Source organism: Augochlora pura, chromosome 7, assembly GCF_028453695.1.
Source record: "Augochlora pura isolate Apur16 chromosome 7, APUR_v2.2.1, whole genome shotgun sequence".
Classification (NCBI taxonomy): domain Eukaryota; kingdom Metazoa; phylum Arthropoda; class Insecta; order Hymenoptera; family Halictidae; genus Augochlora; species Augochlora pura.
In genome coordinates, this window is record NC_135778.1 from 35,142,341 (window position 1) to 35,169,757 (window position 27,417).

General features: G+C 51.4%; 1 protein-coding gene across 11 annotated transcripts in view; it reads right to left on the reverse strand.

Annotated features, from left to right (window-relative positions):
• The window catches only part of Mmd (disintegrin and metalloproteinase domain-containing protein mind-meld), a 49,717-nt gene extending 23,857 nt beyond the window's left edge, over positions 1 to 25,860 (reverse strand). For 4 of the 11 annotated variants that reach the window (XM_078184914.1, XM_078184911.1, XM_078184915.1 and 1 more), the window contains exons 1-2: positions 25,655 to 25,857; positions 24,981 to 25,177 (exon numbers count right to left, since the gene is read on the reverse strand). In XM_078184914.1, coding sequence (XP_078041040.1) covers positions 24,981 to 25,065 — 85 coding nt within the window. In that variant the 5' untranslated portion in view covers positions 25,066 to 25,177; positions 25,655 to 25,857. Of the gene's footprint in view, positions 1 to 24,980 lie in introns of all 11 variants that reach the window. The other 7 variants (XM_078184913.1, XM_078184916.1, XM_078184912.1 and 4 more) reach the window with 5 other exon arrangements.
• Between the last annotated feature and the right edge of the window lie 1,557 nt (positions 25,861 to 27,417).

Consider the following 27,417-nt stretch of genomic DNA (forward strand, 5'->3'; position numbering starts at 1 on the left):
ATATTTGGGTTACAGAGCATCGCTGGACCAGCTGGCAGATTGTACGCATAAAGGGTTGGTTGGCGAGCAAGCGGGCTCAGCTTATGGACATAGCCGTGACCACAGCAAATTTGCGGTAAGAGGATTGTTCGAGGTAATTCGGCACGCTTGTTGAAAATAATATTAATGCCAGAAGCATCGTGCGGTCGGGGTAACCGAATTTAATTTGATGATGTCCATTATAAAAATTAATCAGTTTATCGAATAAATTCTGACAGTGGCATTTCTATGTTTCAGGTAATTAATCTAAAAATGTCTGTTCTCGTCCCTGAGACGTGTCTACCGTTGAGCGCTTTTCGTAATTTAGAAAGACAGTCCGAAAACCAGGACCGACGAGGACCCGGGCCGTCCTCACCGGTAGCCATAAATCCTGATAACATTAATTTCAATGTCGCGTCGATGCACTCGTTGGTTCTGCCACCGGTAGATCGGTTCGTTGACCCAGCTCGGAGGTAAGCCCCGGCTGGTTCGTTCGGGAGTAACGCACGATAACTTGTCGATGATTTATTAAAGAGGGGCCTGAGAGAAAACCGGGGGGTTGGACAGAAGTAATTTCGAAGCGGGCGTCGACTACCCCCGGCGAAATTTCTCCGCCCGTGAAAGTCTTTGCCCCAGAGGGGCCTCTCTCTCGTCCCTAAAGAAACAGCCGGGGCGTCATTGACTATCATCCATTCGAGGCCCTCATCGCCCCGGGCTTGTTTTTCGTATACCACCCCGGGAAACTAGGCCACTGGAAACCGAGTTCTTTTTACCCGCGACTCGTCCATTTTATGAATTTTATGAAACCCACCCCCTCGGACAGATGGTTTGTACCGAGATGAAAAAGTTTCTGTTGCGGGCATCAATGAAACTTCACCGAAGGAAACTTGTTCGCTTGCCACGCTACGCCGATCCCCTCGTCGTCACGCTGCCATCCATGGATTCAATCCAATGGATACATCTGTAAGCTCGCTATTTCTGTTTTGTCCTACGCGTTGCCCGAATTATATCGAGATACACGCTTGTTACACCTCAAACAAGCCGGAAAAGTATACGAAGGTTTAATAAATTGATTCCCGTCGTCGGCAAAATACTGTGGTCGAACAGTAGAATGGAAACGGCATAGAGAAGGTTTCACAGACACTGTGCGAGTCCGCTGACAACAAGCCGAATGCGCTGAATGTGTTCCCTGGGAGGAAATCGACGAACCGCAACGGTCACTGATTGGTAAGTGCAACGGGACGTGACGGTTTACTGTAGAATCCGTGGGCCGTCCTCTAATGCCTCGAGATTCAGCGTCCCTTTCCAGTCCTGTCGAGATTTAGGTCGGTCGGGCCGACTGTTTCTCGACTCTCTTTAGCAAAGAATATTGCCTCCCTTCCGATCTTTCCACGGCAGATCCCACGCGGCGATTTCGATCCGACTTGCTCTCGTGCTTCTCGGATCGAAACTGTATCACTGGAACGGTAAAATGCGTTTTCCTGCATGTATAAGTGACTCTTTCGAATACGTCCGAAGTAGAGAGCTCGAAATACCACGAGTCAACGTTAACGAGCTGATAATTGCAGGAACCGACGCGTCGCGGAAACGTTGGCCGATAGTCGGACTCCGGAAAGTTGGGTTCACCAATATGCCGAGCAATCAGCGTCGTTGAAAAGGAACACTTGGCCCAGAAGTTCGACTTGGATCGCACCCATTGACTGGTTAATGGCGGACCCGAACGAGTAACACGGGTTAAAGGTGACGGCGACAGAAGGCGGCAACCTTCCTTAAGGTATTTTAAAGCAGCGCCGAGTTCCGCTGTTTCATTGAATACACGCGGATACGTTCTGGATACAAAAGGTTAAATTCTCGATTGAATATTTTCTGTCACGACGACCGTACGAAACGTGGCAACTTTGTAATTAATTTTACCGGCGCCCCATTTGCTAAGAGAGAAAGAGAGAGAGAGCGAGAGAGAGAGAGAGAGTTCAGAGGCTGAGAGAGGGTGAGAGCGAGAGGAGCTTTCCTTAAACGTTCCCAGGAGTGTTTCTTGCAATGCGCTCTTCTCGGAGCCTGTCCCGGGGTTCTCGCGGTATAACAACGTCGCGGAACATAATGTTCGCATGATGAAATTAAACGGTTCAGAAGCTCCTATAATCTGTCGGGTAAACCGTAGACGGGTGGCAGTGGTGGCGACGCGACGGGGTTAATGGGAACGGGGGGGAGGGGGGGGGGGGGGGGTGGCAAGATTTACGGGGATGGAAGTGAATTCGGTTTGTAGCCACGGTTGGGAAACAAGTCGACAGGCTGCGCCGGATAGACGGGAATAGGCCGGTTGTTAACGCTGCAGAAATTTAATTAGTTTTTATCGATTCGAACCCATCTACATTTTACCGGGCACAGTACATTTCTTTCCAGTCGTTTGCCGGTCGATAAGGTACACTACGATCAGGTAAACTCGACAACATTCTAATACGTGCTTTGTCTCCGGCAGGAGAAACTCTGTTTTCCGGTATTTTTGAGAATAAATCAGCAAACGGTTCTCGAAAGCAGCTGCGTACGATTAACTCGCGGAAAAATTGACTACGCTGTACGAGAATGCCGAGAAGCTTTCCTCGCAGCTGATGAACTCCGCTCGTTTTCCTCGCAGCCGCAGGCCTTTTAACATTTTCGCGCCACTTTCTCTCTCTCTCTCTCTCTCTCTCTCTCTCTCTCTTTCTTTCTCTCTCTTTCTCTCTTTGTCCCTCTCGCCAACATCCCTATTCAACAATCGCGACCGAAATTCTAACGCTACAGCAATTCAGCGTGCGCGATCTGTTGGGTCGATCACCGAGTGCCATTATCGCGGCGTCTGTGATTCTTATCTCGCCGAGACGGGTTGTTAACCGTTTATGTCCTAAAGGCACTCGAAAGTACACCGTTCAATGGTAGGGACGCGCTTAGATTTTTATCTTCGATTCAATTTCGTTTATAGCACGACTACGTATGTCCCTATTACTTATATCCGATTGAATTTTTCAGTGTCTACGGCCGGAGGGGGGGGTCGGTTTCTCGTCCTACATCACGACTCTGTCGATGATGCCAGACCGCTCGAAGTATCTCGTAATTAGCCGGTTACCCTTTGACCAAATGCAACTGGGCAAAAGTGGAAATTACTAAGCTCGATGCGAACGCTAATTGCATCCTCATCACCTTCATATTCATGTCGCGGAGGAATGGTCCCACGGCGGGATCAGTCACGGATCAACGACGCCTCTATCGTTTCTCCGCGATTCTCCACGTTCTCCGATCGGTCGGAATTTCGAAAAATTTTGTAAAGAGAAGATAAGCGAAAGCATTAAACACGTGTTAGCGGTCACGAGACTCGCGGTACGTTAAGGCTAAAAAACGTCTTTTTGTCCCGTCTTTTCGATCGCTGAGATTTAACCGTCGTGTATTCCCTGCTTTATTTTTGTAGCAATTGCAAGCTGCTCGCGCGTTCGACGAATTTTACATGGCGCAGCTTGTTAAAGAACGTTTGAGAAACATGAGAGTCGAGCTCGAACCGAAACGAAAAACCGGACAACGTTTATAGAAAGTCCCGAATGAATTCGACGGTATGGTGCAGACATTGACGCTAACACCATCCCACATCGGCAGGAGAAATGGCCGAATAATTGTAGTCGCCTCGTGACAAAGATAGATAAATAGATAAGCAGATGGACAGAGAAGACGGAGAGATGAATAACTAGGCCGAGAGGGAACCGAGAAAGTAAGAGAGAGAGAAAGAGAGAAAGAGAGAGAGGGAGAAAAGACAGGTGATGGCGAGGGTGAAGTTAGACGGTCGAAGGAAAGAAAACGGGGCGAGAGCGAGAAGGAGAAACTTGGTGAGAAACAGAGAAAGAAAGAGAGAGCGGCCGAGTGAAAAAGGTGGGGAAATAAAGAGAAGCGGACCCGAAGAGGGAGCAGTTGAAACGTCGACGTGGGAGAGAGTTAGAGAGAGTGAGAGAGAGAGAGAGAGAGAGAGAGCGAGAGAGGGTGAGTGAGCTGCGGGTGTAGAGTAGGAGTGAGCTAGAGAGGGTGAGTGGGATGCGGATCCCGGAGCGTTCGGTACCATTGCATATCCCGCACATCTCGCAGGTGCAGGGCGTGGTGCCTTGTCGGCAATATCGATTACAAACCCGGGCGGTTGCGCATTCACGTCGACACGTGGACGTGGACCGGCAGCCAGACTAAATTTGTGTTGCCCTATATTTTAGGTTCCTGCACTCATCTGCCTCTCAAAGATTGATTGCTTTTCCCTCTAGCGGCCGGAGAGCCCGCCACCTCTATATCCTCTCCTCTCCTCTCGCGACGTTGGGCCACACGCGCACGAATTTACGTCTTGTCTGCGAGATCGCGGTCCATTCTATGATCTGCTCCTCGGCACTTTCGGCTCTCCGATTCTACTTTTTTCGAGAGAATATCCTCGCAGGATATCGCATCTTCGAGCGATGCAGGTACAGCGAACCTAACCGCAGGCAATCTCTATCTTCTACAGTCTAAGTCTTCGACGGAAACACGGCCCACAACTTGGAAGAGGGAACGGCTTGCCGGTTCTCGAGGCTACGGAGCCGCTTCGATTGTGCGCTCGCTGTGAACCAGAGTTCACAACTCCACGGTCTCTGACCTTCAGCCTCCTGCCCCGTGCAATCCGTTCCACGGCCCTTTTCGTCCTACGTAAAGGAGCTTAACGGTTTCCACCCCCGTCGAAGAACAACTCCAGAAACAGGACGTCGACTCCGGCAGCCCTAGCCGGAGCCACCAGACCGTGAGTTCCTCCCGAACGTTCCCCGGTCTGCCCCGCCCCGCCTCGCCCCGGTCCGCCACTGCTGCTCTTCACCCCCATTATTTCTTTCATTCTTCCTTTCACTCCCCCCGCCGTCGCAGCCAACCCCGGCCCCCGTCGGGGCCCCCAGCCCGAGTCGATACTCGACCCAGCATTTTTATCGCCACTCGGGGCTACCCACTCGCTTCTTCTTCTGGATACCGCTTGAATTTACTCGCAAGCCCGGATCTTTGGATCCTTCCCCCTTTGGAAAGTCCGTGAACCGAGGGACGAGTGCCACTCGTTTCTACGATGCCCTCGTCTCTATGCCCCAGAAAGAAACCCCGATTCTTCCGGAATCACTGTTCTTCGATTATTCGATCCCGTATCGCGGCCAAACTCCGCTTTCCTCCATCCCCCGAAGCTCTCCCGGCGTCTCTGGCAGTTCCCAAGGGAATTACCCTGATACGGGCCGAGAGAGAGACAGAGAGAGAGAGAGAGAGAGAGAGAGAGAAAGTGCGCTTTGGATCATTGCTCTCGTAGAATGGTCATTCCCTCTGTCTAGTCCCGCGAAGTCGGGGAACAATCAGCGGTGCCGGCTTCCGTGTTTCATTGAACTTTATCGGACCAGTGGGAGAGAAGAGTAGGCGGGTCAGCGAGTCCCGTTGCGCAACAACGTTGATCTGCCACGGCCTCGCGATCTCGGCCCATCGAATCTATAAACGGTGGATAGCGTGGCAGCGGTTTCTTAAAGTATCGTTACGCGCGCGGATCCCCGAAGATTACGAAAGATGTTACGTTACAGGGCGTGTTACGCAAGAGGATCGATGCTCCACCCCCCTCCCCACCCACCCACCTCGCCCCCGTCCCACCCCCGGCGGGCTCTTTCGGCCGGAGTTGACGGGTTCGAAATCCCGTTTAATTCCAACGGCGTTCACGAGGATTTTAATCTGAAAATCGCGGCGCGCCTTTCAACGCCTCCTGATTGCTTCGAAACTACCAAATTCCATACGACAAAGGCGTCACGCGAGCGCCCGACGACCCACTAACTCGCGGAACCGCGATATTAAAAAGAGTCGAGGTCGTCCGACACCGAGGTTAATTCGTACGTAATCTCGTCCGTGGTCGTAGCAATCGGGCGCGCGCGGTGCACACACAGCGAGACGGGGCGAGCGCGAGAGAATGGGCGACGAGAGGAGGCTGCGAGGGATTGCAGGGGAGGCCGCAGATATCGCATTAGTAATTGTAAGCCGCGGACGAGCAGGAAACCAGCGACGATTTCCCTTTCCCCGTTCTGCCCGCGTTCTGCCGCCCCTCTGCCCCCCCTGGTTCCTCTTGCCCAACGTGTTCCTCCCTGATGGGCAGATTTCTCGTTACACGTACCACGAAAGAGAGAGAGAGAGACGCGAACGCTGGTTTTTAATCAGAAAACCCGGAAGCCTTGTGAACAAGGCACAACCACTTCCGTGATCAGACATTTCCAGAAATTGTTAAGCGTTAGTTGCGGGGGAGTGGAACAATTGATCTCGAGAAAGAGATACGCAATCGAATAATGTTTTAATCGATTGCGTTGTACGTCGTAGGGTAATTATTGATCGTTGCTGCTACTCGTTAAGGTTCCCACTTCTCGAGTCCAAGATATATTCCGATAACGTGTAATTTCGATCGATCAGGCGAGAAGAGGAGTGTGTGTTGTTCTCTCGCCGCTGCTCGAAAATGTCGGCGAGAGCATTTAAAATTTTCATTTAAAAAATCCGGTGACCTGCCGCGGGTAAAGTTCTTTCCCCGAGCGCAACGCGTTGACCCCGATTCCGAGCGTGTTTTCACTACTTAATCGTAACTGCGTGGAAGAACTGCAACGATAAACTACGACCAGTCCGAGGAATGGTGGATCCCTTCCTGATATCGGGTCCGGGGTCCCGGGTCCGATCATTTCTCTTCAAGGGGAAAAAGATCCCGGGGCGATCAATCGACGGACTTCTTGTTATTGGCAGGTCGGAGAGCCCGGGCACCGCCGCCGTCCACTCGTCGGCACAGATTTTTAAAACACTTTCCCGGTGCTTTTTATCGACGAGTTTTGTATGTTTCGGGCAAGCAGCCGGAACAAAGGCCGAATCCGAGACAACCGGACGGGTAAATAAGCGAAGGCACGAGCGAGATTGTGTTGCGGACGTGCCGGGGGTCGGGCGTGTTCGGTTCTCTTCCAGCGCCCCGATCGCGAAATCCGTGCTGCCTGTACGCGAACTATGCTCTCCTGTATTCACCCGCTGGCCGGGATGATGGATGATCCCGGGTAAAAGTTGGACACGAGTGCAGAGCCAGTATATAGCCGCAGTTTCCTCGGTCGTGTAATTAATAGTCGCGCATTTGCATCCGCTCGATATTATTCTATGATCAACGAGTGAAACTCGGCCCCCCCCCCCCTCCCCCCGGTGTAATTGAAGCGCGTGCGCCCCCGTGGAATTATTAATCGAACCACCGCCGAACGAGGATCAATGGGGCCCCTGGTTCTGACAGAAACGTGCCCGCCTCACGGCTGTATTATACTGTCGCCCTCCTGGTCTCTACCCCAGATGTGCTCTTCGACGGCCCGTCGCGACCATTGTCGTTTTAAACGGACAAACGAGCCAAGATCGTTCTCCTACCAAATTCGCATTGCAGCGCGAGCCGCGCAACACCTAACCTCAACTAGGAAGATAGGGCGCGTATTAATTAACCAGTGGACGTTAAATGTTTGCTATTTTTGTAGCGCCTTTAGCACGTTGACGACGGCCTGATCCACCGGTGGGTCATACGTGTCAGACGTCAGTTATTTTGCTTGCATTTCACAAAATAGGTTTATGTTATTTTATCTGAATATTATAAACGGATATTCAATAGTAAAATCATAGTGATTCAATATTACGAACTTAACATAATTATTTAATTTTTCTAAATTTTGGGCGCCGACTCGCACAGAAAATCGTGAATATCGGCGCCGGCGTCAACGTGTTGAACCGAATCACAGCGGTGTGTACAGTTACGCAAAGAATTTTGCTAACGAGAACGCTATTAACAACGCAAGTACTCGCAACAGTGAGGTTAATTTTCTCGGCGCGTCTGCGGACGCTAATCCGGTATTCACCGGTTTATTTGTTCTCGCGGGAAAAAAAACATGTACAACAAGTACAGCATAGTAAGTCAATGTTGTATTTTCGATGGAACAGCAACGATTGATCATTGTTTCCAGAGATATTCAGACATGGCCGGGGCCACGTAATTTGAGTCCGCTGGTCAGGTTTGTTAGATCATTCCCCAGGTTCGGAATGTAAATCGGAGCGAAGTAAATCGGCCTCCGAAGGTTCAGCCATCAATTGTTTGTTGAGTCTGGATTCGGATGGGTCGATTCAGCGCCGGCTTAGTTTAATAACGGGGTTAGTCGTTCCTCGGAGGATTGTTTACACGGGACAAAGATTTGTACGAAATTTTATGGGACAGGCAGAGGAAGGGGGGGGGCATGGTCGGTGGAAACGCGTTGCTGTTTACAGGCATCGCAATTAGAGTAACTTTAATTGCTGTCGCCGGTCCGGGGCACAAACAGCACGTTCTCTCTCTCCTACCACCCTTTCCGTGTCTTCCAGTTAATGTCGCTGCCACGGAAATGGGTTGCAGCGAACAATTAACCTTTGGGGGAAAAAAATGCGCGCCACGTAGTTCTCCAACTAGATAGGATCGAGCACGCTCGTCATTAAATTTTTACTCGGGTAGAGGTCTGTCTCGTTATCCCTTGGCCGTGGTTCGAATCAACGGCCGACTGGCTCCAAGGAATTTAGGTTCTCGCGTTGCTCCGTTGCGGCGGGGACGGTTCCCGGTACGAAGAAAGCTGCGAGGCGCGTTGCGCGTGCACTTTCATTACGCTCGAACAGCGTCCTGTTTATAAGGAAATTAATTTCCGTATGCTTTGTTTAAGCGAGATTGAAGAACGGTCGCCGGACGTTCAAGAATTTAATGCGAGAAGACTGCAAAAAGTAAGAAACGAAATTGCTCGCGAGGCGAGCGGAAACAGAAGAAAGTCCGGACGAATGAAGACGGGAGAATGGGAAAAAAAGAGAGTGGGGGGAACGGAATTATTACTGGAGCAGCCGAAATCGCTGAGAGAGGGGCCAGCTTTTGTTAGAGGACAGAGAGAGAGAGAGAGAGAGGGCAGAAGCGAGGATTGTACCCGCGAGAAGAACAAAACCAACAATCAGATTACAGGAAACAAACTGAAAAGCTCCAAGTAAAATAATTCAACGAAATAATCCTACCAGGACCTATTCCGCCATTATTCTCACGACTGGTGGACGAAACGCAAAGGGTTAAGCTAGCTGGAAAATAATCGTGCGCCTGAGAGGATGATAGTAGGATGAAGGAAAAAAAGATTGAATAAACAACAGAGGGAGAGAGAGAGAGATAAAGAGAGGTGGGGGTGGGAAGAAAGAGAGCAAGAGAGAAAACGGTAGGAGATTTTTCTCCGATACTATCCTATCGCCGATGTTTTAAAAAATGGTGCGCGTTGATGACCAACGGACGGTCTTAACGGAGCATTTCCCATCGTCCTCCTAATTGACAGAGCTCGATGCTCCCTTTGTTTTTTCCAGGACGGTTGCCTCGGTGTTGGATGCATCCTGTACTCGGTTCTCCATTTCTCTCTCTCTCTCTCTTTCTCTCTCTCTAGACGAAATTACGTTGCTCTCTGACTCTGATATTTCGCGAAAGGGCTCGCGTCTGTCCGTGTTTTGTTCTCGGTTGGACTGATACAGAGGCTCGATGAGGCCGGACTGCGTGAACGTATCACCAGCCCGAATGAAAGAGCCGGCCTCCCAGATAACGATGACGTTGTCCTCCACGCTTGTCCCGGCCAGCTACTCGGTTCCCTGTTATTCATGGGCGGAGACGAAGAGCCGGCCTAGTCGACGGAATTATTATCGCTTCCTGCCGCGGACTTTTCTGCGTCAGATAACCTTTATGCAACCTCAAAGACCATATACAACCCTCTGCCCGTTAATCAGATGAGTTCTAATACAGTAATGGCTCTAGAAATGCGCTTCCCCCGTTAATTGATTTTATTGCGCGCGCAATGGCATCGCCGTAGACCGAGTTGCCGCTCACAGCCGTGCCGTGGCAATGACCTATCTTTAAATATTTCTAGGAAGACGTATCTCCAGACTCGTGTCTTCTTTGTTACCTTTTATATATTTTTGACACGGTTTGTTTTACAATTTCTGATACATTTTTTATTATACACTGCCCCCAACTCAATTTTATTGGGACGTTCGCATGAATTTTCTAGCTCTTCCCTTCCCTGCCGGATCACAGATTGTTGCGAGTGTTTTCAAAACGAGTCGCGTCTCACTTTAAAATATCGTTAGGAGCGACGGTGGCTCCATCCAGGACGAAGCGTTCAATTGTAGCAAGCAGCCGGCGTGGCGGCGCGCGGTTCGTGAAATTCCGCGATGCTTGATTAAAAAGCGGCCGGTGTAACCTTAGCACTCTTCTCGAGTTTCACGTCTGGAAAAATGAGCGGGCCGCGCGGCACGGGAAATTGCTCGAATTTCGAGGAACCTGGGTCTCGTTTTCACGAAAATTCCACCGCGCCGCCGTCCATCGTGTGCGCGCGGTTTCGCTTGAGAACGGATTGCGAATCGAGCGGACCAAAATGGCGCGCGGTTCAAGGAACCACTGTGGACGCCCGTCGGCGAAAGCAAGGTAATAAACAAAAATTAAAATGTTTGAAAGGAGACCCGCAGGGAGAGGTGGTCTCGGCCGAGTTGGGAGATATTAATGAACGGTCTAAATGGTCGCGATACGAACCACCCGGTATCGTCCGCGACCGCAATAAGAGATTACGGGTTGAAACGCGCGTGAGCTTCCCCGGGAACTCCTTGTTCCATTAGGAGAACGGTTTCCGCGCAACGGCATTCGCCTACGGTTTCAGGATAAATAGTTTGTGCGCGCCGAGGAAAAAGGTCTTCCGCCGCGGCAATTTATCTCGAACGTTACGCGGCTCCATTAGGGGCCAGAGATAGGAGAGAGAGAGAGAGAGAGAGAGAGAGAGAGAGAGCGCGCGCGCGCGCGAGAGAGAGAGAGAGAGAGAGAGCGCGAGCGAGAGCGAGTGTGAGGAGAAAGAGAGGAACTCTTTCAATCTGCGAAAGACTGCTGCCGTCCGTGTTGCTTCGGGCTTACGTGTGCCGGCCGCCATCGTGTATCCGCCGTTAAAATGCTACTCCCGCCACGGCCAGGTAGAATAATCCCCACGTTTTCCAATTACCCGGCGCAACTTCGAAATCGAAGTTTAAACTTCCACGTACGGCCATCTATTCCGCTTGTGAGTGCTTCGATCTCGATCCAGTAACGTTTGTGCCTTTAATGTTACAGATAACTTCGCCTTCGCGGCTGTCCTCGTGTCCTCTCAAGCTATCTACCTTTACTGTCTTCGTTGTCTCCGTTCCTGTTGGTTCACGCGCTTTTGTCCTTCTTCTCAGAAAAAGAATCTTCGGATATGCCAACGATCATAACAAATGCACCAGTCTGTATATAGGGTGTGCAGGTGTCGTCATTATCAACGCATATATGTATCTTATATTAAGGAGGAACAGATTATAAATTTCCGTATTTTTAGTAGAATATACGAAAGAAAACAATAACGGTGTTAATACTTTATTGTATCCTTCTTGCCGTTGATGAGCTCAAGACGGCCATAACCTCAATCATTTGAGGGAGTCGAATCGAGTCGAAGTGATAAAAAATGAAATTGTGTGTTCATAAGTTTCCACAATTATTTCTGATGATTTATCGATGATACATTTGTGTGCTTATTGCCTTCTTTCCTCTGAAACCATCCTGGATGAGACTGTATCAACTCTCGTTGCGTTATTCATCAATTTTCCGTTCCGGAACGTTCAAAACGTTCGATGGAACTCGAGGTACGAATATTTACGAGGTTATTCGAGCGTCTTGCAACGTGCCTCTGGGGGCCCAGTCGGCCATAACCTCAGTTTTTCCTGCGGTGCCCTACTAAAGTGCAACTGTGCGTTCAGTTGCGAACGCGGCTCGAACTGAATCGCGTTTCTCAATATTTAACCTCCGTCTTCCTTCCTCCTGGTCCGGTGCATCGGGGGGGAAAAACCGTCTGCTCTTCGCCGGAAACGAAAACAAAATCAATAACCGGGAAAAGGAGAGTTCGAGACACGAAGGAATCGACAGCTGCCGCTTTCACGGGCAATAAAGCTAAGAGGTCTCGAGGCGAGGGTAGAAGGTAGTTAAGCCTTAAGGATAGCCTGCGAACTTTTTCACGATTATCCGACGGGATTATATATCGTCTCGCGACGTCGATCTCGACAGACTGAGACGTCGTGTCTCTTCGCGAGTCCTCGTTATCTTTTTACGCCCCCGCGACGAAATAGGGAGGGAGAAGAGAGAGAGAGAGAGGAGAATTTTACGAGGCGCTGTATCGCGAAACGCGTTCCTTTCGTCGCAGCATCCGCCAGGTTCTGGATGCCAAGCTTCGCTGCCGTAGCTGAACGTAGGGCAAATAGGGTAAACTACTTGTCAACAGGGCCGCACTCGCTCCAAGACGATCAAATAAATATACAATCAGAAACTCCAGATCTAATATTTGTATGCCGCTGCTATTTATCTTTCGCTTTCGTTTATGAAATATTCGTTCCCGGCAAAACTCGAAGAAAATTCAAGCTTCTTCGGCACACTCGGAGTTGGCTAGACAAGCGTGCAATCCTTTGCCCGGTAATTAGTTTCCCAATTTGTTCCAGGACCACTCCTATCTCTCGTCTTCATCGTCCTCTTGTCGGCTTGGTATCTTAAAGCGGTGGAGGAATTGGTCTCGCGTTATCACAAGGTGCGGATCCCAGCTATGGCGTGTGTCTTTTGAATCCCCGAGCAGGCGTTCGTTTAACAGTGGCCAAAATACACGGTGTGTGTTTCGCAAGCGAGTAATAGAAAACACAATTACAGCAAGAAGCGAAATAGCATGGACATTTTTCAGGGAATTTCCTGCCGCACGGAAGAGGGAGGGAGGAGCTTTGTTTGGTGGGTCGTTCCAAGGGTACATCCCAGCTCGTTTGCCGTTCCATTACCGTTTCGCAGACAGTGCAGCCTACTTCCACACCCGGGCCGGGAGCTGAATGTATATCGTCGACATGGCCGGCTGACTGCATAGTAGATCATGTGCGGCACGGGCCGGGCCGGGCCGCCATACCCTCCTATTCAGAACTTGCTTACAGAGCGCTGACAGTCGTAAGTAATCTCGTTAACTAATCTCTGCTCGAGAGATCCTCGGATGCTTTTTCCCAGCACCCGGCGACCCTCTCTCCTCCGCTCTCATCTCCTAACTCATCGCAACTGTCCGAATTATCGGCTTTCTCTCGGCGGGAAATGGAATTCAACAGTCCCACTAAATATTTTTCGCGTTCTCGCTGATCTGCGACGCAATCAAGTCCGTGCAATACTCTGGTCTATACAGTGGCACATAACCTATACCACTGTAAGCTGATTTTCACGCATATGGGACAAATTACGACGTTCCATAGACAGGTAGAACTGTGCGTATCGGTGTGTACACCGAATTGTCGTCACCAGGTACCGAAACAGTTCTATGGATACAAGAGTTACGGAATCGCAGAGAGTTTTCGATTGAATTAGAATGGCTGCTTATCGACCAAAAGATGTGTCCAGGTCTGTAACCAGCTTAACCTAGCAATATTTCTTGCCCGACCAGAACTTTTCTACGAATGTGACATACCTAGTCAGCGAAACGTTTCCATTTCAGCGAGCACAAATATGTCCAACTCAGCCCGCGTTACTTTTCAAGAGATTACCAAGTCGGTCGAGATCAGATCCTGACAGACAAGTCTGGTCTTGTAAAAATTGAATATAATAGCACATCAGGCTCGAGGACCAATGCCAAGACTTTCCTCCGGTACGTTAAATGCACGATATTTTTCGATTAAAGCAGTCGATCCTTCTGGACGCTCGAACTTTTCGCAGGGTAATCTAGTTCGGATCGTACCCTCCACTAGCGGGTGGCTGGAAGCAGTAAGAAGTAGAGGGGAGGCTGCTGTCACAGTGAAGGAGACGCGAACGGAGAAAAATGTCGCCGGTTCATCCCGGATTCAATTCCGAGCTGGCGAAATATTTTTCCCGGCTTGAGAAATATCTGAACGAGTCGCCGGGGAAGAAGACGCCGCGCGGGCTCGGTTCGGCTCTCCCCGAGAGGAGATATTTCTCGTCGCAGCGATTCCCGGAGCACGAAGTCCACAACCGGATCGCCGGGCCGGGTCGGATACGACCCGACGACGGGCAACCGTGCGGTCCACACGTTGGATGAAGGTTTATGCGCATTCGTTTCAGATTTCAAACGCTTTGCCACTTCGAACATCGGTAAAGCGTAGGAATTCTAAAACAAATACCACGCTTTCGATCGCCTGGTCCCTTGTTGGTTCGCTTGGCCTTCTTTCTTCGTTCTGCCCCCTCCCCCCCACCCACCCCCACCCTCCTCGTCCTCCTCGCCCCCCGGCGCGTCTCCGACTACTTTCCAGCACAGAGGCATGCTCGTTACGTCGCCCTTTTTTTTCCGAAGACCGATCCTCTTTCTTTCGGGTCCCATTGAAAACTTCGGTCCGGGGGGATACAATCGCTTTCGATACTGGCCCGGGGATCGTTTTTCGATAGGAGTCGTTAGCTGAGGTGGCTAACCCACACTCCCTGCGAGCTACGGCGCATCGGAGGGGGCGGCGGCGGCGGCGGGTTGCGGTTGCTGTTCTGGCGTTAATTTCGTTCTTTTTTCGAAACTTTCCGAACGGAAAAGTTGGTTTCTGCACTGTCGGGCCGATAAGCCAAAAAGGAATATTCCCGTGGAGGAGCAGCAGCCAGGCCAGGCCAGGCCAGGCCAGGCCAAGCCGGCAATTCTACTCTGTTCCCCGGGATCCTGCCTCGCGTCGCGGCCGGATGGAATACAGAGCGCCGCGCGGTATTTATTGGCTCCCGTCCCATCGCTTAACTCGCTTGGCATCCGGTCAAAAGTGATTCGACCGTTCCGGGAAACGTTATTCGAGCCCTGACGACCCCGTTTATTCCTCGGGCTGGTCTCCGGCTGAGCCCTTCCCGATCCCGACCCGTTATCCTGGACATGTACCAGAGTCTCCAGGTGACACGAGAGAACACGAACGAAATAGTGCTACGGTTTAACAATGCTGACATTGCATGATCTCGTTCCGCGAATCTCCGCGCGTTCCATTGTTTACACTCGGCGCTTCGTTAAACGAGCGCGGATCGACACACTTGAAATCAACTTCTATAGCCTGTGCAAAGTCAGGTAAGAATAACTCGACAGAAATGTCTGCTCGTTGTACTAGGCGACTGAAACGTACGACTGAATACCTATACCCGTTTTATTATTTATTCTTAGAGCGAAGAAGATCGCGACCCGGAGGAACAAGAGCGCTACGTTTCCCCGACGAGGCTGGTAAACGGAGAACCAATTAGAAACGATTCGTCATGTTGATACGTCCGCGCGAAGAAGAAAAGTACATCGGAAGTGTCGTGTTCCCGGCGAGTATCGATGAAACTCGTTCCCTGGAATGGAAGAACCGTGTTCAGATCCCGGTCGTAGCCGTTGCCGGCTACGTCGTCGACGTACTCTTCACTCCTGGACGCCCAAACACACGGGGAGAAAAGAGAAATTGTGCTTTTCCGGTAGCTGTTGCCTCGGCCCCGTGTACATATCGGATGGGTGTCAACAAAGGGCCGCGCTGAAACGGACCCTTCCTGCGCGGTCCAGCGTGAAAGTAATTTTTCTGTAACCCTCGCGACGACTCCGCTTCAGACTATTGTCGACCGTGTTTGTATGCTAGTCTGAAGCGAGACTTAGGCCCGGCTAGTTTCACGTTCTTGCCGCTTGTCGGTATTTTCACGACTCTCTCATTAACGCTTGCATAACACTTTCATATTTCTGGTAAGATATTTTCAGAATAGGCTCCGATACAAAGTCTACGAGAGTTATGCAAATACTGTATTAGACGCGGCTCGTCCGTGTACCGATAAGTCACTGCACGGTTTCCTTGACGGAATTTAATTTAGAGGATTTATATTATTTCGTTGGATTTACGCGTGACTGCGTCAAAGCATTCAAATTTTCGTTCGGCGAAAAAACTGCGATCTCGTCCCTTCGAGCGTCCAGCGTCCCGAAAATCGCGCGGGTGGCATGCCCTTTTGCTGCACCGCGTGGACCGTCGTCGAAGGCGACATGTAACGAGGCTGTTCCGCGATTCGATGGAAAATTGGCTGTAACTAATAATAGCCTAACCGAGACGGTTGCTCGCGCAGCCCTGACCCGATTCCGGAACGGAATTAAAGAGCAGGCTCTTTACTGTCGCGCGTACACGTCATCGACGTCGCGTACAGTTTATTAAAAGTTAGGTGGACAGGTGACACGCGGGGTCGGCGAGGGCGTAGTAAAGTAATGTAGTCGGTTCTCGTCAGACGAGAGACTGCTGCTCGGTTGGCTGGTTGCTGCGCGTGCTTCAGCCACGATGCCTCCTCCGATACGACGTTCAATTACAAACGAGTGCTGCCTTGTTAGCCAATGGGAACTCATTAATTTCACCGGATGCATCGAAACTTTAACCATGGCCCCTTTGAGGTGTCTCGAGGCTCATTATATGCTTGAGCATGTGCGGCCCCCTGACACACCTCCGCGATTGTCCCCGTTCTGTCGCTATCGGCTTCGTTCAAGAGGCATGCGGCCATCCGAATTTTCTCTGTGCATTTCATATATTTGTGCGGTTAACAAGCCGACAGCCCTAACGTCGTTTCGAACGTCGAGAATTCGAGAGAGCGCGACGGTTCGCGACGCGCGTCACCAAAATTTATCAAGGGATCTAATCGGTCAGAAAATAGGAAAGAGCATCCGCTTATCGGCGACCGGAATTTCGTCGCTCGGAATTGAAATCTATCCCGAGTCCCGTTTTCGCCCGAACCCGTACGCTCCTCTATCCCGATAGAAATTGCGTGCTCGAGGCGGTTGCTAAACGGCGGGGTTTTGCGCGCGTGCGGGCGCGATGCCGCTCGCAATAACTCTTTCTTTGATCCCTCATTCGTTTTCATTTGTTGGGGGGGTTACCGGCGCGAACGTTAACTCGATATTGCGTTTTCAGTCATGCAACGGTGTTCGCTGACGAGGGACGACGGCGACGGTGACGAATAACAGCCGTGCGCCCATGTTTTCGCCGACGTGGCGCGTTAAGGCTCGGCCTTTTGAATTATCGAGGCGTGTACGCGTTTCTTTGGATCGCTGCAGTCGGATTTTCGTGCGACGTCTAGGGGGCGGCACGCGATCCACCTTGCCGAACCAACTCTCAGAATTTTCGTGTTCGCGACGTTACATGTTTTTGTTTGAAAATGCATAAACATGAATTCGTTTACATGACTTGTCATTTGTCGGAATTCAATGGAGTTCGGTCCTCCTGCAACAGCTGCGCGTGCTGGAAAAAACGACCAGCAAGCGATGGCAAGAATATCCGCATAGGTGGTCCAGTTATCTAGCGAGATGTTGAGGTCTCTGAGAGATCAACGATCGGCAAGGCGGTGGTTAACGATGAGAATCATATTATCTAGTCTGATCGATCACGGAGCTGGTTCCGTGATCAAGAACACGCGTCGCGTCAGCCTGTGGCAGATTTAAATACTTGCCGGTTCGGCGAAGGGTTCGGGCCCGTCACTGAATTTGATCGTTCCGTCGATTCTTCCCGTTCGGGGAACGATTAAGACGGAAGGAAGCAGCCCAGAAGCTTTCGTTCACGTCACGGAACGTCTCTAGCCCTTCGGAACGATCGCAATTACGAAACTTTGATGGCCGGTTAACTCGTCACGTCCACCCCCGTTCATCCCCCCCTCGTCCGCCTGTCGATCGATCGAAGCTGGTCTCTCTCATCGCGCGTTATTTCCCGCCGTATCAATTTTACGAAAGTTGAACCGCGTCACGATGGTACTTTAGCAAAAGCAGCGAATAGATGCAACTTTCTCGACAAGTGGAACCACCTTAAAAACCGTGATATCGATCTACAAAATCTGTTTTCAGATCCAACGCAGCAGTCCAGCGAAATAAATAGAGAAAATAATAGAGAGATCAGCAGAGAAGGAGAAGTCGGTCTTCAAAATGGCCGCGATGTCCAGTCCACTTGAACATCTCCAGGAAGCGGATACCGTCCACGCGTCACTGGATCCGAATCTGAGAGTGTGCGTCGATCGCTGATCACACGGAAAACAAACGCCGGAAGGAAGAAATAACTTTCTCCGGAAGGCGCTTCGCGGGTGGAGGTTATTTCGGTTAATGGGGCGACGACGGGGACGGTCGTGCCATCCCAGAAAGATATTATCGCCACTTCGAATCCTTACGATTTATTTCCATGCCTGGAAGATACCCCGTGGTCCCCCTCGTCGATTCGTTTCAAGCAGAATAAGCAGAATTATCCTTCACGGCGCGGGAGAACTCCCAATATTTTAGAATCCATCCCCTGACAGAATTCACTCCCGCGGTCCCTCGCACGCCTCTAGTACTCTGATCGTGTGCAAACAACGTTCCACCGACCCGTAAAAACGATTCCCAGTTACCGATTAGTTACCATTTCTACCGTCTTGGTTCAGGTTTTAGATTTCACGAGGACTTTGGAACTATTTCGCGGGTTGGCTTCAGATATCAACAAATATTTGTTCCACAGCATTTGCCGACACGCGTATCTCCGAAGTCGCGTACGGTTGCATCGGTGGGGGGAATGCGACGAAATCCCAGACTGTTTTTCGCGGTCGTGACGGGACACGTCGCGGCGAGTCCTCGACCAACAGGGGGGAATAGACAACCGGACCCCGCCCCTCCAGAAATCGGCCAAAAGTTCACGTATTAAAAGCGGCCGTCGTACAAGGCCAATGAATTAGAACTGGCGCGCTGCCATTTCAATCTCACGGATCTTGCCCGAGACAAGAAAGCCGGAAACTTTGCTCCGCGAGCCATCATTCGGTCGAGGCAGGGGCCGAGTTGATTAATTGCGCCGCGATCGATTGATTCCTCCGGGGGGAAGGAAAAGGGGGGGGGGCGCGAGATGTACAGGGGCGGCAAAAGCGAGCCGGAGAAAAAAAAACAGAGAAAAAAAGTAGAAACATTTTCGCGGCCGGATTTCCCGGGACACACAGCCGGCAGCGTTCCATCACCGCGTTCCTGGGGATCGGCAGATGCGTCCGAAAGGTATTTCCCCGATCTTGTAAATCATCCGGAGGGACCGGCGAACAAGCGAACCGCCGGATAATCAATATTTCGTTCACGGTAAACCGCTTGGGACTGCGCCCGCTACGTCCCCGTAAGAATCGTCTCTTTCCAAATGCGCCTACTCGAGCGAGAACATTTTAAATTTGATAGAAACGCGCGTATGCGTTGGACAAGATGATTAGACCTGATGTATCGAAAGAGATTGACGGTCATGAAATTGTAGTCACAAAAGTGCTGTCCGATCCATTGTACGTGCCTTGATTCGATGCTGAATAACATAACCTGAAAACTACCGCGTAGGAATAGAGAGGAAATATTGCGAGAACAATGCGATTGCCATTATTTCGTAGAACGGCCGTACTTAGTGAAGGCACTGCGCGATTAGGTGGTCAGACAACGGAGAATCGTGTCGAGATTGTGTCTGCATGGGGTCGGAAGTTCGACGAGAAGGACGTGTGACGAGAATAGGGGAACGGCTGGTGTAATTTCAAGTGGACTCTGAACGAACCCTTCCCGCGCCGGTGACGTCCTTGCCTTGCCGTCCTACCGTCCGCGAGAGGGGCTCAGGAGAGGTGGCTGAGGGTAGAAACGAGAACTGGATGGAGAGAGAGAGAGGATGGCAATTTTGCGAGGAACGCAACCGTCGGAGAGAGCGGTTGTGAAACGCGCCACACTTACCTAATACGTGCAATTCACGGTGCCGCGTGCTGCACGAACGAAACCGGGACAAAAGGTTCGCCCTTTAACCTCCCTTCCACTTCAGTGTCGTTTCTAAGATGTACAGGACGTCTCAAAGGCGATGAAGGATCGGGGCGTGGCGGAGCAGGATTCGGAGCTGAATCGTTTTCAATTAATCACGATGGTCCAGACTTGAATTAAAATTAGTGTCTTCGATGACGAAGGAATTTCTTATTGGAAAAAAAATGTTTGCCCAGAAAATTTTCTACGATCGAGATTTGATTTTGAGTTTCGTTCAGTTAGCATGCGCAGCCCCTTTTGCCCCCCGGGATCGTTATCGTTATCGTGATCGCGAGCGATTCCGGTGTTTTTCCCCGCGACGATACGAATCGCGCGATTCTTCGGGGTCGACGATGATGATGGACTAGATATCCCCCGGCTTCCCATGAATTGACCCCGTTACACGCGCACAAGCACACTCGCGTTCACATCCTCCACCCCAAGAACTCGCATTCTTTTATTCCTCGGCGCGGCGTTATGGGGCACGTTCACGGAAACGGAGTGTACTCTCGTTCATTGACGATGACACCGACACGTATTCTTCGGTCCGACAACCGACCAGCGCAGAATCTCCAGCAGCTCCCGATAGTTGAAATCGCTAGCCTTAAATGGAAACGCCACGCGCGTTAAGCAAGTCCTTTGCTATTCTTTGCCGGTGCCGTTTGTTGGTCCGCTACATAACCTGACATAACTAGACGTAGCGACGATCTTCGTGCACCGGTGAATAGTTTGCTGTCTATCGAACGCGGTCTGGGAACGATGTTCGCAAACCGCGGCTCCGACATATCAACGATAATAAATTAAAATATTAATATCGCGGCGATTCCTACGGGTGTATTCCGATCGTCGCACGCAATTTCAATTTAATTACAACGACAGAGAGGCGGGGACACGCAGACTGATTCTTTTGCAATCCCCGCCACCGGTCTGCCACCCTCGCAGCCTCTCGCCGCCGCCTTCTCCTCGCCCTCGCCCCACGGCACTCGATCGATTTCGATTCGCGTTTCCGTTGATACGATGAAATCGGGTCTCGCGGCACGTAGGTATGCGTGTCAGTGCACTCGTGACCCATCTCGTTCTTCGATGACGTCATTCCTTCGCTGCCGTAAACGTGTGACGAATATGGCGCCCTGGGCGACGCGCGCGCGGGGCGGGGGGAGGGGGAGGGAGCGGGAGGGTGGCACCGAGGGGCGGCCCGGGGCAAGGGGCGGAGGGCACGGGAGTGGCACGGATCCTTCAACCCTTAAACGACCGAATTTCAAACGGCGTGTCCCCGGGGATTTCGATCTCCCTCCCGTAACGTCCCGCCTCGTCTTCCCGCACCACCTACCCGTGCCCCCCCCCCCCCCCATCCCCGTTTATTTTCCACCCCCTTTCCCTTTTTTTTCTCGCTCGGGTTTTTTTCTACGCGAACGATTTTCAGAGATTACCAAAGACCACCCTAATTCCATCGGATACTGGAAATCATACCCCTTGTATTTTCTTAACATTTCACCGCAGTTCAATGTCTTGCTAATACTTTTTCGTCCCTTACTCCTCTTTTACTAAATAGAAATTTAAAGCCGAGATCTCAAAGATCTAATCGCGGCACCTCTGCATTTAGCTCAAACGAAGCGAACGGTCTACACATTTTAATTTAGACACTCTGCGGAAAATTACTGTGGACGTTTTAAAAAAATTCGAATGGATCCCCCGTCGTGTGTCGACTGATACAAGCACGCCGAATCTCGACACGTAACATCGAATACTTCTCGCGTTCTATATGTTCGCAAAAGACGAAAGCCTGCTTCGCTGACTCGCACACGTCGACCCACTCGTGCGACGCGATAGCGCCGGTGCCTGACCATTGCTCGGCTTTTCCACTGGAGGCAGAATTTTCGAAATCCCCCCGTCGAAAATGAAGCGCTCCGTCGAAGGGAACTTTGTTCCGTGTTTTCGATTCTCCTTTGTTCTCGTCGAACGCCGCTGTAACGGCTTTGTTTTGCGAGTTTTTAACGAGCCGGATCTCTATTTACGGATCAATTTTCTGTTACAAGAACGTCGTCTCTATTTTTATTCTCGCCCGAAATTAAACGTTCGACGTACGAAATTGAACGAAGAAGTCGCCGTGTAAAAACCTGATCGTTTTCTTTTTCAATTCGCCGAGTACAAGAGAATTATACTTGGTCGTGAGACTCGTTGGGTTTTATTGCCGGCTCGACTGTATCAGAATCATTTGGAAGTACAAGCACACACGTGAGGAACGCGGCCGCGTGTCGATGGGCATTAACCGATAAAACCTCTGCTCCCAGGTAACTGCGATCGAACAACGGTGACAGTATTCCTTGGAAAACTTGCTGTGTCTTTACAAAGGCTTTTTAGCGCATGGCAAATTCTTAGAACAAATGGTAGGAAACTAGAAGCGGAGGGTTAAAATCAGCATCAGCGTCGAAGAAAATACATACGGCGAAGCAACGTTCCATTCTGGGATATAGTTTGCCGTATAGCGCACCGCGAGTACGATACCATCGCGTAAAATGGACAGGTGATACGTTATTATTCTCGTTAACGTTCCTGTAATTTATTAACCCTGTTACCCTTCACAGAAATACACCGAATATCCAAGGATATAATGCTTGACCCATTCTGTAGACTTTAAACCAACATCTTCCGTAAGACCGCAGTTTAAAAAAAATACGAAGATACCGAATGCTTCACAGAAAATAGATGGGAGGAGGCAATTATTATTTTCGTTTATCGGCAGATGGTAAGCAGAGTCTGTGCAACGGGTGAGCAAAAGATAAAGTGACTCGTTGCAAAGAAAAAGTAACAACGGTTTCTGTAGCTAATATTAATAATCATCACCGAATCCCTATCTGCCGGGAGGACGTGGATCCGGGTATTTCCTATTACCGGTCGCAGTCGTCCATTTCCTTCTGAGGACCCGTATTTTTGCGTATCCGATTAGCCGGGGCGACATAATTTCCGAATTTCGGCGTAGACACCCTATATACGACGGCCGGGCATGCAAACGACCGGGACGAAACAGGGACACGGGGGGGACGCCGAGCAGCGAAGCAATTAATCAGGACGATTAATCAATCGAATCTTGATTCAGTTCGTGCGAAGGTATAAATCCCGGTGTGGCGTGTTCGCGACTGTCGCGCACGCTCGCGCCCACCGACGGAAACTTAATTACATATGACTCAACATAATGCCACATAATTGTACGTAAAAGAGCCTTAATTGCCAATTATTAATGGCTCCTTAACGTGGCGGTGCCTCTACGATAGACTACGCTAAGCTCGTATTCAACGCCCTCTAAAAGACATTTGATGTACAAGCTTCGAGGCACCGCCACGAACATTCTATCAAATAGGTTATAGAACACGTTTCTTTCAGGTGCACAGAAATGGATTGTTCATCGAGGGAACGAGCAGTGAAGCAAGCAAGGACCGAGCATTTGCAGGGTGTAATGTTCCCGTCAACGATCTTCTATCGAATCACTACCACGCTTCACGTCGAAAGTACAAGGTTCGTAAAAAGTGCGAACGGTGAATGAACGGTCCAGCAACGAGGTGGCTCCCTGTCTCTCTCTCTCTCTCTCTCTCTCGCCGGCGAATATGAAACGATTCGGAATCAATGAACGGACTGGTAACGTGACGACCCGGAACGCAGGGGATCTCTGGCACTCCTCTCTCTCTCTCTCTCTCTGGATCGTCTGAAAAGTTCTTTATACGCGTTGGCTCTCCGTCCTTCTTCGCAAGGTAAACGCGAGACGATTGCGAAATCGAATTGTACCGCTAACGAGGCACGCTAGCAGTTCCCTTCGCGGTCGCGGCTCAGAGCCACCCCCCTCCCCGCGGCCTCCGTGTCGTACGTGTGTATCCGATGAACGGGAAAGCCGGCGCGCGGCCGATGCACGATCGAAATCATCGTCGTCGTCGTTTATTTACCGGGTACGGTTGCTCGCGTGCGTGCGTGTGTATTCCGCTCGGAGCGAGACCGCCCTGGGACCGCGCGGAGCGGAGCGGAGGCGAGTGCATGCATCATCGACGGGGATACGCTGGGATCGATAGCAAGCGCGGCACACCGGCCAATAATATCTGTTCCGCGGCGAAAACAGCGGCTCTCGCGTGTCCGTCTGTGTCGCGACGCGCGTCTGATCCGGGACCCGGCCGTGTGTCATCTCTCGCGTACGGGAACGTTTCGTTCGGGATTCCGCGAGCGGAACACCCTAGCTCATGCCACGAAATACAAGGAAAGCGGGTGTCCGCGAGATAAGACCGCTGGTAAACGCAGGCGTCGAGACGAAAGAAATTGAAATCACAGGTTGGCGATCGAACGGTTGTACGAGCCAACGGGCGACAGAGCGAGGGAGACACAGACAGAGAGAGAGAGAGAGAGAGAGAGAGAGAGAGAGAGAGAGAGAGAGCAAGAGACACGGTGGGTGGGAGATGGGGAAGAGGCCGAAGCTAGATGGAAACGTTTCAATCTCGAGGGAAAGGATAACAATCGAGGGAATATTCTTGGCTGGCGGGGTCCGCAACAGGCAATCGTGTGTAACCGGAACACGCCATGCCAGCCTGCGAACGACGATTAACGACCGCGAGACAGAAAGAGAGAGAGAGAAAGAGAGAGAGGGAGAGAGCGAGAGAGAGAGAGGGATGGAAAGAGGGGTTGGTGAGAGGAGACGAGAGCTATAGCGAGGGAGGCGGCTGGAACGGGCCTGCGACGCGAGCAATGCACGGAATTACTGGATCGCGTGACGGCGAATGCTAAATCAGGAAGAAGGAGCCTAAGAGGCGAGAGCTTGTACCCTAAGCTGGCCGTGTTTCCGGACGACAACATCCTCCGGCACGCCTATGATCGAGCATGCTCGCCTCCGGCCTGGGAAAACCGTAGGAAATCGTTCGAGAATAAACGGTGTCCGGACATCTCTTTTGCTCGAATTTCACCAGGGGTTCGTTAGCATCCGGCGCTCGAGAGGGTTTCGGGGAATTTTCATGGCCGATTGATTGTTCGCGTTGCAGGGGACACGCAGCTCGGGTGGGCAAACAAGGAAGCAGGCAGGCAGGCAGGCAAACAAACTTTACTTGGCACAGCAGCGTGAAAGTGGACAGACAGACAGACAGGCATGCAGAAAGTCAGGTCAGATCTGGGCAGGCAGGCAGGCGTTACCTCGCTTGGACGTGCTGTCGGCGGTGTTAATAAATCCAGGTACGGCAATCACGAGAACAAAGAGTCCACAGTGTAGCCAAAACATGTTTACGTCTTAACAACATTGTTTAATTCCATTTTACGTGACGCTCGTGAAACACTACTACGATGGCGTTGGTGCTCATGTCGCGCATAATTCAGCGGTACTACCTGGTCGCCTGTCGGATCATGAGTACACGACTGAACTGTGACTGGGTTACGCGCGGGTTCGGCCGTGGAAGAGGATAGCAGATAGACGGACAGAGAGAGAGAGAGAGAGAGAGCGAGAAAGATGCGAGAAGAGAGAGAGAGAGAGAGGGCGAGGAGACGGAAAGGCGAGGAAAGGAAATAGGGAAGCGACAACGCGGAGAGAGAGGCGCAGCCGGAAAGAAAGAAGAGGGAGGATCGAGGAGAAGACACAGAGTGCCGTCTCGCGGAAAGATAAATAAAAGAAACGCGAGAGGAGAAAAGAGGGCAGCAACGAGGGGACGCTGGAGAGCCACTGGAGAAAAAAGGAGAGGATCGCAGGGGAAATCGCGAGATGATAAAGAGAAATAGAGCGGAGCGATGGATGACAGGAGGCTGAGAGAGAGAGAGGAGAGAGGCGAAACGCGCGAGGAGTACGAGCGGATGAACCGGGCACTCGACGATATTACAGAGGAGCGAACGTGTTCCTCCTAGAACATCGCGAATATCCGGTTCCTGGTTGCACTGGACGACACGCGATAATGCACCACGCTAGCGCACTACTCCCGCGATCTCTGGTCCGTACGTCGAAGGATCGACCCCTGCTCGCGCGCGCGCGTCCGGAGAGAGAGTGAAGATCCCGGCCTCGAATCACGCCTCGGCTGCCATCTTCTACCTACGCTGGGAGTCTGGAGTATGAAAATATTCTCCGCCGCCTCCTCCACCAGCCCCTACCTCTCTGCTCTGTGCTCGGAACCCCCTCTTCGGCGAACCCTTGCTCTCTTCCTCCCTCACGGGGAAAGAGGAAAACCGAGGGAAACAGAGAAACAGGAGAAGCTTGCAACCCCTCTCGCCGCTCGGAACGAAGAGGGAGACCGAAATAGAGAGACGGGGAGAGGGAAAGAGAGAGGAGAGGAACGTCCGCGCCCCTCCGCGTCCGCGGTTCCCGCTCGGACCGCTTCTCCTCTCGCGTTCTCCCGGCGTTCCCCGCCTCTTTCCGCCCCTCTGCGACCCTCTGTTCTCCAGTGTTCCCCTGTGTGCCACCCCCGCGGATTCTAGAGCGGCTTGCAGCCACCACCACCACCACCACCACCACCACCAACCACCACCACTACCATCAGGCAGCATTGCTACCGGCGCGGCGCGGCGCGGCGGCTTGGTACCACCTCTTATCGATTCCTGCGCCATTTCCCGTCATTCCTGTCAAATCAATAACGCACGGCGGTGGCGGCGGTGGCGGCGGCCACCGTGGCTCCTTCTTCGCCACGGATCAGGCGCCGATACAGAGATGCGAAATCCCCTAGCCGAGAGTGCACCAGCCTCCTCTCCTCTTCTCGCGGATTCGCCCTACTCCTCCGGTTACCCCGGCACCTCTGCATCCCTACTCTCCTTCTCCTCCTGCTCTGCTCCTTTTCGTCTTCCCTTCTCGGTCTCTTTCTAAAGCGGGGGCTGCTGCTGCCGCCCGGTGTTCTCTGGCAGCCGGTGCACCATTTTCCACGGGCGACGCCATGCCACGATCACGAACCACCGCCTGCCCGAAAGATGGGACACTGGCCGCCTCACCTGCATCCCTGGTTACCTCCGCTGGACCTCGTCGCCCGGACGTTGCTCCTTACTCGCTCACTTGCTTTCGCTGGCGTCGATTCTCCTACTCTATCCCCGACGAGCTTTAGCTCCCGGTCTCTGTGTCTCTCTCTCTCTCTCTTTCTCTTTCTCTGTTTCCCTCTCCATCTCTCTCCCTTTACTCCGCTTCACTCGACAATGTTACGCTAGACCGACTCGAGGCACCCTCCACGTGAAAATAACAATAATAATAGTAATAATAGTAATAATAATAATAATAATAATAGGGACGTCTATAGGGGAGCCGGATTTTTCAAGATAGCAAAACCTCTTTGAAGATGTCAGTGGTAATAGATTGTCCTCTGGTAAATTAATGCCACTCACGACTCGATAGCCGTGGATAGCACTTGCTCGCGAGTCACGTGTCCCCTTCTCTGCCTGTACAGCGTTTTGGCTTTATTCACGCCGACCTGCTCGCAGATGATTCCTGTTTTGCTTGTAATCGTTTGTCCGATCCAGCACCGTCGACGCTCGACCATCGTGGACAAGCGGAGACCTCGTATCACTCGGCTGATTTGTTGTAAACTTCGTTCTACTTGTTCGATAAAGCGCAGACCTCGTTTGGTCAAATACAGGTTCGGCGCCCCTTGTCTGATCAATCATGGACCTC